Source organism: Dipodomys ordii, unplaced genomic scaffold, assembly GCF_000151885.1.
Source record: "Dipodomys ordii isolate 6190 unplaced genomic scaffold, Dord_2.0 Scaffold198, whole genome shotgun sequence".
NCBI classification, from domain to species: Eukaryota; Metazoa; Chordata; class Mammalia; order Rodentia; family Heteromyidae; genus Dipodomys; species Dipodomys ordii.
The window spans coordinates 198,782-218,450 of NW_012267414.1; the positions used below are offsets into that span (position 1 = coordinate 198,782).

At 39.0% G+C, this 19,669-nt stretch overlaps 1 protein-coding gene across 1 annotated transcript in view; it reads left to right on the forward strand.

Moving 5' to 3' along the window:
• Plk4 (polo-like kinase 4) overlaps window positions 1-19,669 on the forward strand; it is a 36,412-nt gene that overhangs the window by 14,694 nt on the left and 2,049 nt on the right. The window contains exons 2-14 of the mRNA XM_013034874.1: window positions 45-140; window positions 1,087-1,182; window positions 1,400-1,514; window positions 5,294-6,314; window positions 8,182-8,279; window positions 10,301-10,641; window positions 13,091-13,195; window positions 13,780-13,882; window positions 14,949-15,098; window positions 15,952-16,085; window positions 16,163-16,254; window positions 16,415-16,562; window positions 17,549-17,671. Coding sequence (XP_012890328.1) covers window positions 45-140; window positions 1,087-1,182; window positions 1,400-1,514; window positions 5,294-6,314; window positions 8,182-8,279; window positions 10,301-10,641; window positions 13,091-13,195; window positions 13,780-13,882; window positions 14,949-15,098; window positions 15,952-16,085; window positions 16,163-16,254; window positions 16,415-16,562; window positions 17,549-17,671 — 2,622 coding nt within the window. The remainder of the gene's footprint in view (window positions 1-44; window positions 141-1,086; window positions 1,183-1,399; window positions 1,515-5,293; window positions 6,315-8,181; window positions 8,280-10,300; window positions 10,642-13,090; window positions 13,196-13,779; window positions 13,883-14,948; window positions 15,099-15,951; window positions 16,086-16,162; window positions 16,255-16,414; window positions 16,563-17,548; window positions 17,672-19,669) is intronic.

Here is a 19,669-nt window from a genome sequence, read left to right on the forward strand (position 1 = left end):
TTCTCCCCAGCGTTATCACACGTGTCTGATCTTTAATTTTTAAGGACTTTAAGGTTGGAAATCTGCTGGGGAAAGGATCATTTGCTGGTGTCTACAGAGCTGAGTCCATCCAGACTGGTTTGGAAGTTGCAATCAAAATGGTAAGACTGTACTGATGAGTGCTTCTCCAGTACTTGGCGCGTAAGTACAGGGCCTGTGTTGGGGATGTCACTCCACCAGCCGGTTCTTTCATTGTGATGTAAAGACTATATGTACATAAAAGACTAGGACCAAGTCCAGTCATTGAGCTTGAGAATATTTGAGGAGAGCTTGACCTTGCTTGAATGGTTTAACTTTATTACTGTTTCAGTAGAGCTGGTAGGGGTTGTAATTATGCATACTTGGAGTTGGGTCAAAACCCAGTAACTTTAGGAATCCAAAGTACTAGTCTTGAGTGTTAGAAACCAGTCTAATAAATAAAATAAACATGAGTTGTCTCCCTGGTGGTAGAACTTACAGGTAGAGTGCTTGCCTAGCATGAACAGAGTTGGTAAGTCCTATCTCTAGGAATTTAGAACAAAAGAAAAATTAACTATCAAAACCCGTTATAAAAGGAAAGAGGACTTTTTGTGTAAAGATTTAAGTTTGGATTTTTTCCCCTAAGGTTAGTAGAAGTATGTTATTAAAGTACTTATATTGAGAAGAGGGTATTAGAATGCAAAAGACAAACTTACTGTCTGCTCTGCAGGTTGCCTGTTGCTCTGGAGAAAATCAGTAGGGCATATATAAAAAGACCCCAGTCTGTTTTGAATTACTTTTAGACTTTCAATGTTGGCTTTTTTTGTTTGTTGGGTCATGGGGCTTGAGCTCTAGGCCTGGGGCTACCACTTAAGTCTACAGCTCCAAGAGTGGTTTTCTGGTGGTTAATTGGAGATCAGAGTCTCAAGGAGTTTCTTGGCCCAGTTGGCTTTCAACTGTTATCCTTAGATCTCAGCCTCCTGAGTAGGATTGCAGGTGTAAGACCGGCACCCAGATCAATGTTGACTTTTAACAACTTTCTGTTTGTAAGTTTTATCATCAACATTTAAACTTCTCTGCTATTTTTAGATAGATAAGAAAGCCATGTACAAAGCTGGTATGGTACAGCGAGTCCAAAATGAGGTGAAAATACATTGTCAGTTGAAACATCCTTCTATCTTGGAGGTGAGTTTACAAGTTCTATAAAAGTAGGTAAGGATAATGAATCATTTTTTACTTCCTTAGATTTTTGAGATAGTCTGGATGTGTAGCTCAAACTGACCTCAAACTTAAAGTTCTATTGACCTCAGCCTTCTGAATGCTAGAATTACAGGTATGTACTACTACCACCAGGCCTAAGACTATATTTTTGCATAATTTATTATAACCTTTTACATTTCAGCTGTATAACTATTTTGAAGACAACAATTATGTGTACCTGGTATTAGAAATGTGTCATAATGGAGAAATGAACAGGTACCTAAAGAACAGACGGAAACCTTTCTCAGAAAATGAAGGTAGGCTTCTTTGTCTCTTCTTTCCCTCTCCTTCCCTCCTTGTTTTTGGTAAGATAGACATTTTGCCTTTCAGAATATGGTTTTGAAGTGTGCTGTTTTACAGTATTTAGTAAAAGTATTCAGTCATTGCTATAGGCTAGAAAAGGAGGTTCCCTTTTGTGTCCCCCAAAAGCTGATAGGTTTTATAAACCACTGGTTACTGAAGCAAGAAATTTGTCCCCCCCCCCAAACACATTGTAAATTAAAACAACTTAACCTTTGGTAGTCATTTACTATATATTCTTTCTAGTCTGCAAAGCTTTTTTGAATGTCATTAATGACTGTAGTGTAGGCCAAGTATAACCATTACAATAATTTATTACTGAAAATGTATAGAATTCTTTCCTGAATGCCCTCAGCTTATCACTCAACTTCCAGTTATACTCATCTTACTCTGATTTACTAAGTATTTTGAAGTAAATTTGTATTTTTAGACATACGAGTATATTTTTTCAAAACACAAACTGAAAACATGAGCACATCGTCACATCTAATAATTCCTTACTGTGAAATAGAAGATGAACTTCCTCTCTTTCCCATTTCTCTCTTTTTTTTTTTTTTTTCTTTTGAGTGCTGGTTCTGGGTTTGAACTCAGGGTCCTGAGTATTGTCCCTGATCCTTTTTGCTCAAGGTAAGCGCTCTTCTTTTGAGCCACAACTCCACTTCCAGCTTTTTGGTGGTTAACTGGGTATGAGTCTCATGGATTTTTCTGCCCAGTCTGGCTTTGAACTGTGATTCTCAGTTCTCAGTCTCCTAAATAGCTAGCAAAATAAGTATGAGCCACTGACGTTGGCTCCCATAATTTTTTTTCTCATAACTTTTTTATAGTTAAAATTAGAGTCAAGGTCTATAATTATCAAACTAATTTTTTATCAAGTTATATTGCTCTGTTAACACTGATTACAGATGATAAACTGGAAAGATGTATATCAGTAATTTTCTGTACTTTCTTGTATGTGCTAGTATCAGGGCTTGAACTCAGTGCTTCGAGTTACCTGGTGCTTGGTCATGGCTGTCTTGCTATCACTTAGCAAGACACCTTCAGTTTGGCATTTTGCTGGTTAATTAGAGATGGAATTTCCAGACTTTTCTGCCAAGGTTGGCTTTGAACTTGGATCCTCCATGTCCCAGCTTCCTGAGTAACTAGGATTATAGATGTGAGCCTGCGGTGCTATGCTGAATTGAAACTATGGGGTTAACTAGCATGCTTACAGAAATACAGCCTTCTGAAGAATAACTTGGAAATGTACAGGAAATAAAAGCCAGACACCATGGCTTATATCTGTAATCCTTGCTACTCCGGAGGCTAAGATCTGAGGATCAGGGTAAGCCAATCTGGGCAGAAAAGTTTATGAGAATCTTATCTCCCATTGACTAGCAAAAAATCGGAACTGGAGATTTGGCTTAAATGGTAGGATGCCAGCCTTGAGTGAAAAAGCACAAGTTGAGAGGTCCTGAGTTCCAGCACAAAATAAAAATGTTGAGACATATAGGGTAAAACAACAGCAAAAAAAGGCAAGTGAGTCAGAGGCCCTGAGTTCAGTACCGGCACCAAAAAGAAAAAACAGAATCATTCTCCAACCCACTGAATCTGTACTTTGTTTTTTAAAGGGGACTCGGATTTGAACTTGGGGTGGGCCTTGTGCTTGAGAGGCTTGTTTGCTTGGTGTTGTACCATTTGAATGTTTAAATAGTTTTTTGCTGGTTGACTTGGAGATGGGTGCTATGTACTTTTGCTTTACTCTGACTGGCTTCAAACCATGATTCCCTGAATATTAGCCTCCTGATTAGCGAGTATTATAGAAATACACCACCAGCCAGGTGCTGGTGGCTCATGCCTGTAATCCTAGCTACTCAGGAGGCTGAGATCTGAGGATCACAGTTCAAAGCCAGCCCAGGGAGGAAAGTCCCTGAGACTCTTATCTCCAATAAGCCACTCAGAAAACCAGAAGGGGCGCTGTGGCTCAAGTGGTAGAGCACTTGCCTTGAGCTGAATTGCTGAGGGACAGTGCCCAGGCCCAGAGTTCAAGAGAGAAAAAAGAAATAAGCCACCAGCATACAGCTTGATTGTATATCTTGAATACCCTTAAGAACGAATGACTATGAGAAAGCCTCTTACATACACATCAGAGAACAAGTATCTAGAAGGTTTATCACTGTCTTCGTGAACTTGGAATACCACAAATGGACCTAAAGGTTCCTCAACAGCAAGTAAGCAAAAGGAAGACCTGTATCACTACAAAATTATCTGTGAGAACTGTTGTAAAATTGGGAAAATAAGCTGTATATATAAAATAAGCTTTTTAAAATTTTTTTTGTTGTTTTACACACACACACACACACACACACACACACACTTGTCAGTCCTGAGTCTTGAACTCAGGGCCTGAACACTGTCCCTAAGCTTCTTTTGTTTAAGGCTAGCACTCTCCCACTTGAGCCACAGCACCACTTCTGGCCTTTTCTGCTTATGTGGTACTGAGGAATTGAACCTAGGGCTTCATGCATTCTAGGCAAGCACTCTAACACTGAGCCACATTCCCAGCCCTCAGTTTTATATATATATATTTTTTGTTGTTGTTGTTGGTCATGGGTCTTGAACTCTGGGCTTGGGCGCTGTCCCTGCACTCTACAGCACAAGGTGAGCGCTCTACCGCTTGAGCCACAGCGCCACTTCCAGTTTTCTAATGGTTTATTGGAGATAAAAGTCTCAAGGACTTTCCTGCCTGGGCTGGCTTTGAACTGCGATCCTCAGATCTCAGCCTCCTGAGTAGCTAGGATTACAAGAGTGAGCCACTGGTACCTGGCTTAAGTTTTATATTTTTAAAAGTATTCATTGCAATGTGTAGATTTAAATGTATGTAAATATGCAAAAGAAAAAATTTAAAGATGTACATAAGATTGTCAATGAATTTTTGGGAGAGTTTTGGAGCCATCAAAGGAACTTTCTTTTTTTATAAGTTGTATGTACTTAATTGTGCAATTACAAATTATTACTTTTTGCTGGGCGCCGGTGCTCATGCCTATAATCCTAGCTACTCAGGAGGCTGAGCTCTGAGGTTTACGGGTCAAAGCCTGCCTTAGGCAGGAATATCTGTCATATTCTTGTCTCCAGTTAGCCATCAAAATGGCAAAGTGAAGCTGTGGCTCAAGTGTCAGCATGCTATCTTTGAGCATAAAAGCACAGGGAGATTGCCTAAGACCTGAATTCAAGCCCTAGGATAGACAAAAAAAGTAATAATAATTACTCTTCAGTTATTTTGGAATTCTCTTTAGTTACCTTTATAATTTAGCTTCCTTTGTAAGTAGAAAGCTTATCAGTTGCAAATGGCAAAGATTAAAAGCAGTGCCTAGTTTTCTTTTAAAGGGAATCCAGTATTGTGATATCAGCAGAGTGGTATTTTGGTTGATAAATCTATGTGTAAGCTACTATTTATCTGTACTTAATAATATACTTTTCTTTTTCAGCATACATTAGTTTTACAAGGAGGTTCCACATGTGCATACGGTGTATTTTGATCAGCCATACCTGGTCCTCTGTCATTCTCTACTATCCCACTGCCACTTTCCAAGAGTTTTAACAAGTTTCATTGTTGTATTTTCATATATCCAAGCAAACTCTGTAAACTAGTATTTTAATAAAATTCTTTGGCTTTTGTAGCTAGGCTTCATAATGTATTCTGAATGCTGAATCTCTCAGATTTTCCAGATTGTAAGTTCTCCTTTCTTCATCCTCATAGCTCGACACTTCATGTATCAGATCATCACAGGAATGTTATATCTTCATTCCCATGGTATATTACACCGGGACCTCACACTTTCTAATCTCTTACTTACTCGCAATATGAATATCAAGATTGCTGATTTTGGACTGGCAACCCAGTTGAAAATGCCACATGAAAAGCACTATACACTTTGTGGAACTCCTAATTACATTTCCCCAGAAATTGCAACTCGAAGCGCACATGGACTTGAGTCTGATGTATGGTCCTTGGGTTGTATGTTTTACACATTGCTTATTGGGAGACCACCTTTTGACACTGACACCGTCAAGAACACATTAAATAAAGTGGTAATGGCAGATTATGAAATGCCAACTTTTTTGTCAAAAGAGGCCAAGGACCTTATTCACCAATTACTTCGTAGAAATCCTGCAGATCGTTTAAGTCTGTCTTCAATATTGGACCATCCTTTTATGTCTCAAAGTTCTTCAGCAAAAAGTAAAGATTTAGGAACTGTAGAAGACTCAATTGATAGTGGACATGCCACAATTTCTACTGCAATTACAGCGTCTTCTGGTACCAGTGTAAGTGGTAGTTTATTTGACAGAAGAAGACTTTTGATTGGTCACCCACTCCCAAATAAAATGGCTATATTTCCAAAAGGTAAAAATTCAAGTGACTTTTCTTCAGGTGATGGGAGCAGCTATTGTACCCAGTGGGGAGATGATGAACAAGAAATGAGTAATAATGGAAGGAGAAGAGTAACCCATGATGCAGAAGAAAGGCCACATTCTCGATACCTTCGTCGAGCCCATTCCTCTGATCGATCCAGCACTTCTAGTCAATCTCATGCAAAAACATACATGATGGAAAGATGTCACTCAGCAGAAGTGCTTTCAAAGTCCAAAAGATCAGGAATTGATGAAAATGAGCAGAGATATTCAACCACAAGCAGTGATGTCAATGTTTTTCACTTCTTTAAAGAAAAAACATCCAGTAGTTCTGGATCTTTGGAAAGACCTGATAACAACCAAGCAGTGTAAGAACTATACCAAAAGCATTTTATTTTCTGTAAACGTTGTACTAGCATGAATATGAAGCCACATCTAAATTATGGGATGTCCCAGGGCAATGAATATTGATTTTTATGAGAGGCAGAACATAATTTTTGAATTATGGTTAAGGAGCCTATTTATTTTTGTGGTACTGGTGTTTGAACTGTGTTAAGAAGGTACTCTACTGCTTGAGTCATGCCTCCAGCTTTTTCTCTTTGTAGTATTGGGGTTAGAGCTTAGAGTCTCACAATTCTAGTGCGGTGTCACTTGAGACACACTCCTGTCTCTGATTTAGAGAAGTGTCTATCTGAGCTGGCCTCAAACTTCTGAGTCTCAGCCTCCCATATACCTAGGGTAACAGGTATTGGTCACCAGAGTTCAACTCTGCTCTTATTTTATGTGTCTGAATGTGTCAGTATTGGCGCTTGATCTCTTCCTTAGCTTTTTTACTTAAGACTGGCACTCTACCACTGGGGCCACACCTCCACTTCCTTGCTTTTGGCTAGGCAATTGTAGATAAACGTCTCCTGGACTGACTTGTCAGGGTTCTTGGAACCAAGGTCCTTAGATCTCAGCTTCCTGAGTGGCTAGGGTTACAGTCATTAGCCAGTTGTGTGGCTGCCGTGGTTATTTCGGTGATCAGACTTTGCTTTTACTAGGCTTTCTATAACAAGCTGGAGTGACAGGTACACTACACCATGTCTAGCTTTTTCTCTTGAGGTAGGGGGTCTCAAACTTTTTGAGAAGGCTTGTCTCAAATGACAGTCCTCCCAGATCTCTGGCTCCTAAATAGCTAGGATTGTAGGCATGAGCCTATGGGTTCCAGCAGTTCAGGTTTTTGAAAAAATGAATGTAGCTGGATATGGTCATAGAGTAGGAAGGTGTTGAGTTTGAGGCCAGTGAATTCAAGGTCAGTTAGGATAATAGTAATACAACTGTCTCAACCAATCCCTCCCTGTAACAAGGCAAAAAAATGTGTAAATAACTTATAGAAGGTTTAATTTTTAGAAATTTTAATTTTTTTAAGTGGAGCAGGTTTCTGTGACGCACTATATATTTAAAATCTGATCCCTAAAGTACTCTAAGAACTGCACAGATTAGAAGGGTAGGGAACATTGCTCCCATGGACTGTAATAAGGCCTGGCAAAGCAACTGCCACATTTGAAAGTCAGTAAATCTAGTGGCTTTTTCAAGAGAGATGGTTTAGGCCTGGGAATGCTGTTGTAATATACCCAAATGGTCCTTTGCAGAGAAAAAAAATCCCTCAGCCCTACCCGACCAGTAGAGCTGAGCCTTAGGAGAGGATAAACCATGGTACTGACTGCTTTTACCTTGAAAACGTTCATTTTTTGTTTATTTTTTGGTCTGGTAGTGGGGCCTGAACTCTGGGCCTGGGCACTGTCCCTCAGCTCTTCAGCTCAAGGCTAGCGCTCTACCACTTGAGCCACAGCGCCACTTCCGGCTTTTTTCTTTTTTCTTATATGGTGCTGAGGAATTGAACCCAGGGCCTCCTGCATGCAAGGCAAGCGCTCTACCCCTGAGCCACCTTCCCAGCCCTGAAAACGTTTATTTTTTTTTAATAGTTATTTTTCTTTGTCTAATCTTGTGACAGATTTTATACTTAAAATACAAGAGTCTTTCTAGAGATAGTTTAATTCTATTACTTTTCTACAGTTATTTTTGAAGTTTTTGGGTATTCACATCTTTCTCTTAGTGTATCTACTTGATAAAGTTGCATGAGGGCTGAATAGCAATTCTGTTTTATCTTAGCAAAACATCCTTCCCCCCAAAATAGAAAGTTGATGGATGATTTATTACTTAATGGGATTTTTCTTTTCTTCCCTCCTTTAGCTCTAATCATCTTTGTTTAGGGAAAACTCCCTTTCCATTAGACCAGAAATCTCAGATGGAAATTGTACAACAATGGTTTGGGAATCTGCAAGTAAATGGTAAGTTTTTAATGGAGTTTTAATGGAAAATTAATGACCTGGAATATTTGTATTTTCATGAAAAACATTTCCAGGGGGCTGGGAAGGTGACTCAGTGGTAGAGTGCTTGCCTTGCATGGATGAGGCCCTAGGTTCGAGTCCTCAGCACCACATAAACAGAAAAAGTGGTGCTGTGGCTCAAGTGGTAGAGCGCTAGCCTTGAGCTGAAGAACTGAGGGTCAGAGCCCAGAGCCAGAGTTCAGGTCCCAGGACCTACCAAAAAAAAAACATTTCTAGTAAATTTCAAAAATGCTATAGTGCAGCAACTATTAGTGCATATTTAGAACATTTACTGTAAGTCAGCTACTGTTTGTACTCAACATATATGATTAATTCACTAAATTCAAATAAAAAACATGAGGAAGATGGCATTATTATCCTAATTTTACAGATGAGGTGCACAGAACTCAGTTTACAGGTGTTACACAACCTTTTCATAGAGAAGTTAGAATTTTAAGATACATCCTAGCTCAGCAGCTTTACTTCTGAGCCTTTTGCTCTTAAAGCTTCTCTATCATAAGCAGTGTCCCCACAATATTTTAAACATGATTTATTATAACTTGAAGGTGAAACGGACATTGTAGTCTAGAAACCTCTCACTAAAAAGCAACTACAACTATAAAGCAGCTGTCACCAAGTCATTGTGGATGGAGTGTTAATAGTCCTCCTTAGTGAACATAACACTCACAGAAGGTGAACTGCAAAACAATGATGGGGAAATTAACAAACATATGGAGAGGAGGAGATGTTTTTTTTACTAAGTGTTGTATTACCATGTTTACAAAGAGTCCATAATGAGGCTGTAATTGAAGGGGACAATTAAGTCGCCTCAAGTCTACTCATTTTACAAAAGAAATCGATAGGATTTTCAGATGCCTAAAATGGAATTACTCTTTTCATGTGTATTTGTTGGAGGTAAGTCAGGTTTGTTTTTGTCATGTACATAATCATACACTTCTGTTTATAAGTATTTTCATTTGGTAATGTGAATTTTTTTTTTATTTTTTATTTGTGAACATACTGTACAGAGGGGTTACAATTACATGGGCAGGATAATGCGTACATTTCTTACCAAGCATTGCAGCCTCCTCCTTTGGTTTACCCTTCACATCCCTTCCCAGCCTCCCCCCTCCCCCCTGGTAATGTGAATTTTGAGATGAAGAAATAACCTTTTTATAACAGTATAGCAGTACTCTTTCACTTTTAAAGTATTTTACTTGATACAAAATTCTTTTGTTTAAGCCTTATAAGAAAACAATTGCTGTAGACTTTTAGAGCTTAGTAATTGAAAATTTTCAGGTAATCCAGTTGTATAAAGACCTTTGCAGTAATAATAGTATGGACTGTAAAATGTAAAATATAAATTGATCAAGTTCAGTAAGAACTTCTTAAAATATTGCTACAGGCACATATGTAATATTAAATATTAATAATAGAGCTATTAATATAGCATTGCTTTTATTTACACTTTTTTCTATGTAAAGATGGATTAGACATCTGAGTATAAAAGGAAAAAATGTATATATTTTTCATATATAGAATGATCATCTGAGGCTCTTCTCAAATCTGCTTTTTTTTTGGGGGGGGGGTCCAGTTATGGGGCCTGAACTCTGGGCCTGGGCGCTGTCCCTCAGCTCTTCAGCTCAAGGCTAGCGCTCTACCACTTGAGCCACAGCACCACTTCCGGCTTTTTTCTTTTTGCTTATATGGTGCTGAGGAATTGAACCCAGGGCCTCAGGCATGCAAGGCAAGCGCTCTACCACTGAGCCACCTTCCCAGCTCCTCAAATCTGCTTTTGTTTGTTGAAACATTGCTTTGACTTAGTAGGTGACTCTGGTTACATTTTTTACCTAAATTGAAAATTTTATCTTAAATATGTGTGTATTACATGTATATAATTATGTGTATAGTAGTTAATATGGTAAGCACGTTTATGTCACTTTGCAGTAATTTACTAAACTTTTTTTCACTGCGTATTATAGCTCACTTAAGAGAAACGGCTGAGCCCAACAGCATTAGCCCACACCAAGATTTCCAGGGATATCCAGATTGGCAAGACACATCAAGAAATGCTTGGACTGATACTTCTGAAAATGCACATTCTGTAAAACAGCTGAACACTATAAAGTATATGACTGCACTTCACAGTAAACCTGAGATAATTCAACAAGAACCTTTTTGTGGCTTAGATACTCCTGAACAAAGCAAGACCAGGGGTATGGAGTCAACTTTGGGTTGTCAGAAACGTACATTACGAAGCATTACAGCTCCTTTGATTGCTCACAGGTTAAAACCAATCAGACAGAAAACCAAAAAGGCTGTGGTATGTCTCTTTTTTTTAAGTTACTATTTATTATTTTTCTTACAATTTAGTTATGAACATAATTTTTAGTCACTTGTGGAGAATGTACATGATAAACTTATTTAAAAAGAAAGAAGACAAGCCGGGCGCTGGTGGCTCACACCTGTAATCCTAGTTTCTCAGGAGTCTGAGATCTGAGGATCGCGGTTCAAAGCCAGCCCGGGCAGGAGAGACCGTGAGACTCCTATCTCCAATAAACCACCAGAAAACCGGAAGTGGCGCTGTAGCTCAAGTGGTAGAGCACTCACCTTGAGCTGAAGAGCTGAAGGACAGCACTCAGGCCCAGAGTTCAAGCCCCACGACCGACAAAAAAAAAAAAGAAAGAAGACAATGTAATTCTGTGCCTCTATCAGAAAGAATGGCATTGCCCCATTTGTTAGTAAATGGAAAGACTTGGAAGCCAGGCCCAAAGAAACATAGGTCTCATGGTTTCCATTATTTGCAATAACTAGGATATGTCTGAGACAAGCAGAAAAGGTCAGATAAGTTGATGTTAGGTGAAAATAACCCCAAGATAAAGATTCAAGTGTTTTTTTTCTTTCATGCGATTGTTTCTAACATATTTATAAGATGATTTCTATGTTTCTTTGTCCCTATGTTTATATGTCCCTCCCCCACAGCATAACCCCTGCTTTCACTGTATTTGATTTTGGTATAATTTGTGGAGGGGAAGGGAAAAAAACCAAAATCGTTTAAATAGGGATACAGGTGGGCCCATTGCAACAATGAGATGTACACATCCTTATGTGGAAAAACGAACTTTACAACTTTGGCCGGGGGGGTGGGGGTGAAGTGCGGGATTGGGAGGGTGGGAGATGGGAAGGGGAAACAAAGGAGGAAGCAACAATGCTTGATGAGAGATGTACTCATTATCTTGCCCTGCAATTGTAACCCCTCTGTACAGTACTTTCACAATAAAAAAAAAAAGGAGAAAAAAGATTGAGTATTCATGGAAAAATAGCTCTTTTTTCGCTGTTTTTTGGGGTTTTGTGTTCTTTGTTGCTATTTGTTTTGAGACAGGGCTTCTATGTAGCCAAGTCTAGAACTTTTGGTCCTGGTGCTTCAATATATCAAGGGTTGGGATTAAAGGTGTGCACTAGCACCTAGTTGTTCCCTTTAGCATTTTAAGGGTGGTGAATTGAGCAGCCAGGCACTGGTGGCTCTCAACCACTGACGAGGTTAAGATCTGATGATCACAACTTGAAGCCAGCCCATGAGTCCATGAGACTCCACTAAAGAGTGAGTGTGTGTGTGTGTGTGTGTGTGTGTGTGTGTGTGTATCTGTGGGGAGGGGAGGGAGCCTTGAACTCAGTCTGGGCACTGTCCCTGAGCTGTTTTACTCGACTAGTGTTCTACCACTTTGAACCACAGCTCTAAACAATTGGTTTATTTTTGTTTATGTGATATTGAGGAATTGAACCCAGGGCCTCAGAATGCTGGGTAAGCACTCTACCATTAAGCCACATTCCCTGCCCTTTATCTCAAATTAACCACCAAAAAGCCAGAAGTGGAAGTATGGCTCAAGTAGTAGAGTGATAGTGTTAGTGAACTGATACTTGTTATTAAGTTTTGAATTTTAAGTTACGACTTTTAAAAAAGTATTTGACTGAAAAACATTTTATTTACTTATTGTTTTTTTTTGGTCCGTTGTGGGGCTTTTGAACTCTGGGGCTGGGCGCTGTTCCTCAGCTCTTCAGCTCAAGGCTAGTGCCCTACCACTTGAGCCACAGTGCCACTTCCAGCTTTTATCTAATTATGTGGTGCTGAGGAATCGAACCCAGAACCTTGTGCGTGCAAGGCAAGCACCCTACCACTGAACCACTTTCCCAGCCCCTGACTGAAAAATATTTTTTAAATGATGCTGACAAAATACTGTGTTGAATATTTTATTCATCGTTCTGATCAGTGAATTAATAACCCCTTGACTTAATTTTTATTTCTGCCTTTACTTCAACCTCCAATCAAAAAGTTAAATTTAAAGTGTAAATTTTTAACAACTGAAACTCAAAAGGAATTTGTATGTTTATGTTTAGAATTTTAAAATTGTATGAAGTAGGAATGATTTTTTTCCTTTACAGATGAATTTTCTTTCTGTTCTTTCTTTTCCATTGAACTTACCTTGCCTTTGTCTGGCTTTCTATTGTCTTTTCAAAGTCCTTATTCTCCACCCTACCTTCTGTTTTCTTTTTGCTCATTGGATATCATTTCACACTTCTTTATACATCTTTACCTCTCCACCTTCTGGCTCAGATGTGCTCATATTCACCTCTAGTCTCGACTATTATCGTGAAGCAGCTACTTGATTTTTGACTTTGATGTTTGTTTCTGTTATGGTTAAGTACTTTTAAGTATCATGGGTTTAGAGATGTCCTAATAAGATAATTACTAATAATTTTTGTTATTTCTTTAGGTGAGCATACTTGATTCTGAGGAGGTGTGTGTGGAACTACTAAAGGAGTGTACATCTGAAGAATATGTGAAAGAAGTTCTTCAAATATCCAGTGATGGGACTATGGTATGTAGTTATTTTTATGATCTTGAAGCTTCAAATTGTGGCACTATTTAGCATTGCAGTTTACCTTCCAGTATCAGTATTTTAATATGATTATCTTTGGAATTCAGAAATTAATATAATAAATATTTATTTAAATAGTGTAGCTTTAAAAACCTGTAGAGAAGTCAGACGTGTGTAGCTTATGTCTGTAATTCTGCCTATTCTGGAGGCTGAAATACAGAGGCTCTCAGTTTGAAAACAGACCAGGTAGAAATGTCTGAAAAACTCTTATCACCAAAACAACCAGCCAATGCCAGACTGGAGGCATAGCTTAGGTATTAGAGCACCAGGCAAGCAGTGGAAGCCCTGAGCTCACACCTTAGTACTGGCAAAAAAGAAAAAAAGTATAGGTATAGGGCTGAAATAGGGACCTTGCCTCTAGGTATGAGGCTTTGGCAATAAAATCTGTAGTTTTGGTTAAGTTTTTTTTTTTTTAAATTAGAGAATACTTTACTGTTTTTATAATGTTTGAACCCTCCATATTTTTGGAAACAGTGTAGTACTCATAATGATGTACACTTAAAAATCTTGAAAAACTTTTACAGGTCACTGTATATTATCCAAATGACGGAAGAGACTTTCCTCTTGCTGATAGACCTCCCTCACCTACTGACAACATTAGTATGTACAGCTTTGACAATTTACCAGGTATGTAAATTTTGTTGTTGTTGTTGTTGGTGGTGGTGGTGGTAGTGGTCATGGGGTTTAAACTTGGGGCCTGGGCATTGTCCCTGAGCTCTTCTGCTCAAATATAGTGTTCAGCCACTTTGAGCCACAGCTCTACTTCTGATTTCCTCCTGGTTAATTGGAATAAGAGTCTCATGGACTTTCCTGCCCAAATTGACTTTGAACCACAATCCTCAGATAGCAGCCTTCTATGAGTAGCTAGGGTTACAGGCATGAGTGAGCAGCCTGTAGATAAGTCATGTGTGACACTACATTTGTATTTCTAGGTGTGGTGTCACATGCCTGTAATCCCCACATTCAGGAGGCTAAGGGAGGTGGATCCTAGCTAAAAGTGAGTTCCAAGATAGGCCTGGAACACACAGCGAGATACAAAAGAAAAGTTAACAAAACAAGCAGCAATACTCATACTCTTAATCCTAGCCACTCAGAAGGCTGAAATCTGAGGATCCCAGTCTGAAATCATCCTCCAGAGAAACTCCAATTAATTAGTAAAAAGAAGTTGTATTGGAGAATTGGCACAAGTGGTAAGAGCACCAGTCTTGAGTGAAAATGCTGAGTGAGAGTACAAGAGTCTGAGTGCTGGCACAAAAAATATGTACAACTTGGGATTGGGATTGTGGCTTAGTGGTAAGAGTGCTTGCCTAGAATGCATGAGGCCCCATGTTATTAAGGGTTAGGGAAATAAGTACTGAATAGCACAATTCGTTGAAATGACTTTTAGAAAGCAAGTAAAATCTGCCTAACCTATCTATATCAGAATCGAATAAGGGGCCTGGGGATGTGGCTTAGTAATAGAGTGCCTAGTATGCATAAAGCCCTGGGTTGGAGTTCTCAACCACATAAACAGAAAAAGGCAGAAGTGGAGCTGTGGCTGTGATAGAGCACTATCTTTGAGCAAATGATGATCAGGGACAGTGCCCAGGCCTAGGACTGGCAATAAAGAAAAATGAGAAAAGAACTCAAATAGGTAAAACTGTATGTCAAATCAACTTTTACTTCCTTAATATTAGGTAATTTTTCCCCTTAGAAAAATACTGGCGAAAATACCAATATGCTTCTAGATTTGTACAACTTGTAAGATCTAAGACTCCCAAAATCACTTACTTTACAAGATATGCTAAATGCATTTTGATGGAGAATTCTCCTGGTGCTGATTTTGAAGTTTGGTTTTATGATGGTAAGTACTATTTCGAAATGGTATTTTTCCTTTGTGTTTTTAATTTAGTAGTTTGCACACACACACACACATATATATACTATGTAATACACATTTTATATATTCATATAAAATGTGTAGTACATATACAATCTCCATTTATATAAATTATACAGCAAGTATACTATGTGTTGTGATGTTTTAACTATCTTCTGTAATAGGTGTACATGCATAGTAGTCCTTTGTCCCAATCTAGCTCTGAATCTAGATTGATGATACAAAAATTGTGCAAAATAAACAGTATCTTTCTTACTAGAAACTCAAATTGACATAAACCAAATTATGACAGCCATAAATGTGTGTGTGTGGGGGAAACGGATAATTTGTAATAGTCCTAGTCCTAGAGATTGAATTTAGGGCCTGGGCTCTGTCCCTGAGCTTCTTTATATGCTCAAGGATAGTGCTCTACCACTTGAGCCTCAGAGCCACTTCTAGCCTTTTTTTTTTTTTTTGAGTAGTTTATTAGACATGACAGTCTCATTGACTTTTTTGCCGGGGCTGCCTTCAAACCATGATCCTCAGATCTCAGCCTCAAGAGGATTACAGGCATGAGCTGCCAGTGCTTGGCTAAAATGGTGTACTTTTAAATCATGAATCTCTCTTAAGTAGATATGTATGTATACATATCACACAGTGCACAAAGCATGATGGCTGTCTTTCAGTTATATTTTTGTATAAGAGCGGTGATTTTTTTTAATATAAAAATATCAGTTAAAGCAGAGAAAAATGGGTGACCTATATGATTGGATATTTTTAGAGTCTAATTTATAACATAAAAATGTTGGCAGAAATTATAATTCTGCTAATTTTTTAGGAACAAAAATACACAAAACAGAAGATTCAATTCAAGTGATTGAAAAGACTGGGCGATCTTACAGTTTGAAAAATGGAAATGAAGCTAACAGCTTAAAAGAAGAAATAAAAGTATATGTGGATCATGCTAATGAGGTACCTGCCTACTGAAATTAAAAAGTGATTACAAGTTAAGTAAGTAAAATACTAATAGCACTCTTCTTTTGAAATAGGGTCATCATACTTGTTTAGCACTGGAATCTATAATTTCAGAACAAGAAAGGAAAAGTAGGAGTGCTTGTTTTTTCCCAATAATTATAGGAAGGTAAATATTTGAAAATTCTAAACACGGCTTAAACACATGTCTAAAATGTCTTAAGATATGTGTAATTCTTAAAAGAAGAGTTTACTGTTTGCATTACAAATATTCCTGTTTTCTGTGGAGAGTTTTAATGGATTATATCGACATTTCTTTTTTTCTTCAGAAAACCTGGTAGCATTGGTTCGCCTAAGGCCTTATCACCCTTTCCTTGTGTGGGTGCCAACTGCTCAGTGAGAGACAGACCAGCTTTGAACAGATCGCTCATGAATCGTGAGGCTTCTCCAACACAGGGACCCACGCTTAAACCGTCTGTAAGTAAATACATTATTTCTGAACTTTAAGCCATTAGTGATTGCCTGACACTCTGAGTAAATTAAAATTTGATATTGGGGGAACATAGCTCTAGGGTACCACATGTTTATCATGTGTAACACTCTGGATTTGGTCCCCACAATCACAGTCAGTAAATTAGGGGGGGAGATAGAGAGATGAAACTATATAAATTTAGAAGAACTCTTTTTTTTTTTTTTGGGTCCGGTCGTGGGGCCTGAACTGTGGGCCTGGGCGCTGTCCCTCAGCTCTTCAGCTCAAGGCTAGCGCTCTACCACTTGAGCCACAGCGCCACTTTCGGCTTTTTTGTTTTTGCTTATGTGGTGCTGAGGAATCGAACCCAGGGCCTCGAGCATGCAAGGCAAGCGCTCTACCCCTGAGCCACCTTCCCAGCCCTAGAAGAACTCTGTTAAGTAGGGATGTGGTTATGTGTTCTCACATTTGTATTCTTATCTGCATCAATGAAAACATTCCTTGGGGGAAAAAGATGAAAGACACCTATCAAAATAAATATAGCAACATATCATGCTATCTGTCTAATGTGCTGGAACAGGAGCTTGAACTTGGGGTCTTGTGCTTTCACTTGGCTTTTTCTGCTCAAGGCTGATGATCTACTACTCGAGCCAAAACTCCACTTCCTGACAGCTTATTTTAAGTCAGGTGCCAGTGGTTCACATCTACAATCATAGCTACTAAGGAAGCTAAGAGGATTATGGTTTGAAGACAGATGGGGCAGGAAAGTCCATGACACGATATCTCCAGTTAATCACCAAAAAGTCAGAAGTACAGCTGTGGTTCAAGTGGTAGAGCACTAGCTTTACCTAAAAAGAGCTCAGGGATAGCACCCAGGCCCTGAGTTCAAGCCCTCAGACTGGCACCAAAGGAAGTTTGCTTTAGACTAATAAAAATTCAATGAGTTTCCTCTTTAGATGGCATTGGCCTATAAAATCCTGTCCTTTGTTTATAGGTGGTTACCCTGGACGGCCCTGGCCACACAGCTACAGCTTCTAATAGTGTAAAAGACTGTCTTCCGAAATCAGCACAACTTTTGAAGTCTGTTTTTGTAAAAAATGTTGGTTGGGCTACACAGGTGAGAAGTTTCTAGGGAAGTGAATTTTCTCAGATCAATTTCATTTGGTTTCCACTAATTAGCCAGTTATCTGAAAATATAAGTTATTTTAATAATTTGTCTATCAGGAAGCTTTTATACTTTTTTACATTGGTAATATTAAAATGTAATAATATGTAAGTAGAGGCCAAACAACAAAATAAATGAATCTTCACTACTCAAGAGGTTGAGATCTATGAATATGAACTTTGAAACCAGTCTGGACTGAGAAATCTTGAGAGTCATGTATCCAGTCAATCAGCATAAAGCTTAAATCTTAGCTACTCAGGAGGCTGAGATCTATGAACAGAGGTTTAAAACCAGCCTGAGCTGACAATTTTTTCTTTTTTCTTGCCTATCCTGGGACTTGAACTCTGGGCTTGGGCATGGTCCCTGACCTCCTTCTGTTCAAAGCAAACCATCTACCACTTGAACCATAGTGTCACTTCCAGTTTTTTCTGTGATAAGTTGGAGGTAAGAGTCTCAAGGGGACTTTTATGCCTAGGCTGGCTTTGAACTGCTATTCTCTGATCTCAGCCTCCTGAGTAGCTAGGATTACAGGCCTGAGAGACTCTTGATAGCCAGCCAGCAAAAAGCCCAAAATGACCATGTGGTTCAAATGGTTAAGTGCTAGCCTTAGGTAAACAAGCCAGGTGAGAATGCAAGGCCCTAAGTTCAAGCTAGTACCAGCACAAAAGAAAAACAATTAAGAGGTCATGATAATTTGAAATTGAAGAGTGTATGGGCTGGGAAGGTGGCTCAGTGGTAGAGTGCTTGCCTAGCATGCCTGAAACCCTGAGATCAGTTCCTCAGTATCACATAAGTACAAAAGGCCAGAAGTGGTGCTGTGACTCAAGTGGTAGAGTGCTAGCTTTGAGCTGAAGAACTCAAGGACAGTGCCCAGGCCCAGAGTTCAAGCCCCACAACCGACAAAAAAACAAAACAAAAACTAAGTCAAGCTGGACACCAATAGCTTACACCTGTAATCCTAGCTACTCAGAGTACTAGGCAGGAAAGTCCATGAGATTCTTACTTAATCGCCAGAAAACCAGAAGTGGGGCTGTGGCTCAAGTGATAGAGCACAAAGAGGCTCGGGGGCAATGCCTAGGCCCCAGTTCAAGTCCCACTACCAGCCAAAAAAGAAATGTTAAAATTATAGCTCATCATAGTAGTTTTACGCAGTTTCTCAGTACTTGTAAATACTTTTGTACACCTTTCTATCTTTGAACTGTGTCCATGTGTTTTTTTTCCTGTATACTTTGTGTCTTCCTGTTTGGAAAAGAATAGTAAATATTAATGACTAAAAGAAGTTTCCAAGGCTACAGTACATCATTCTCATTCAGGACATACATTCTTGAGGCCTAAGTACAAAGTGCTTTGTTTTTCCTGAGATCCTTCTTGATGAGAAGTACTATATGTGAGACAAAAAGGAAAATCCTGCTTAGATAACCTACTGGAAATTAGTGAGCAGGATTCATTTAGAATCATTTAAATATTATCGTCCCTTAGCTATTGAAGGAATGGTCTAGCTGGGTGCCTAGCTACTCAGGAGACTGAGAACTGGAGGGTTGTCATTCTGGGTCAGACTGAGGACTAGAGGCAAGCTTCAAGTAAAAATACAGGAACTGGTGGGAGCAAACAAGCCCGGTGAGAGCATGAAGCACAAAAAAATTAAGGAATGATCTGGAAAAAGACAGTCTCAGTGTGTGTGTGTGTGGTGGGGGAGGGGGGATGAGAGGGCAGGGATGGAAAGGGGAAACAAAGGAGGAGGCAATAATGCTTGATAAGAAACACACTCATTACCTTGCTCAAGTAATTGTAACCCCTCTGTACGGTATTTTCACAATAAAAACTTATTAATAAAGAGTCTCAGTGCCAAAGCCATTATAAGTCCTAAATTTTTAGTTATGGAACTTAGAAGTTTATTTTGTTTTATTTGAGATCGTCTATGAAGTCCAGGTTAGCCTAGAACTCACCCAG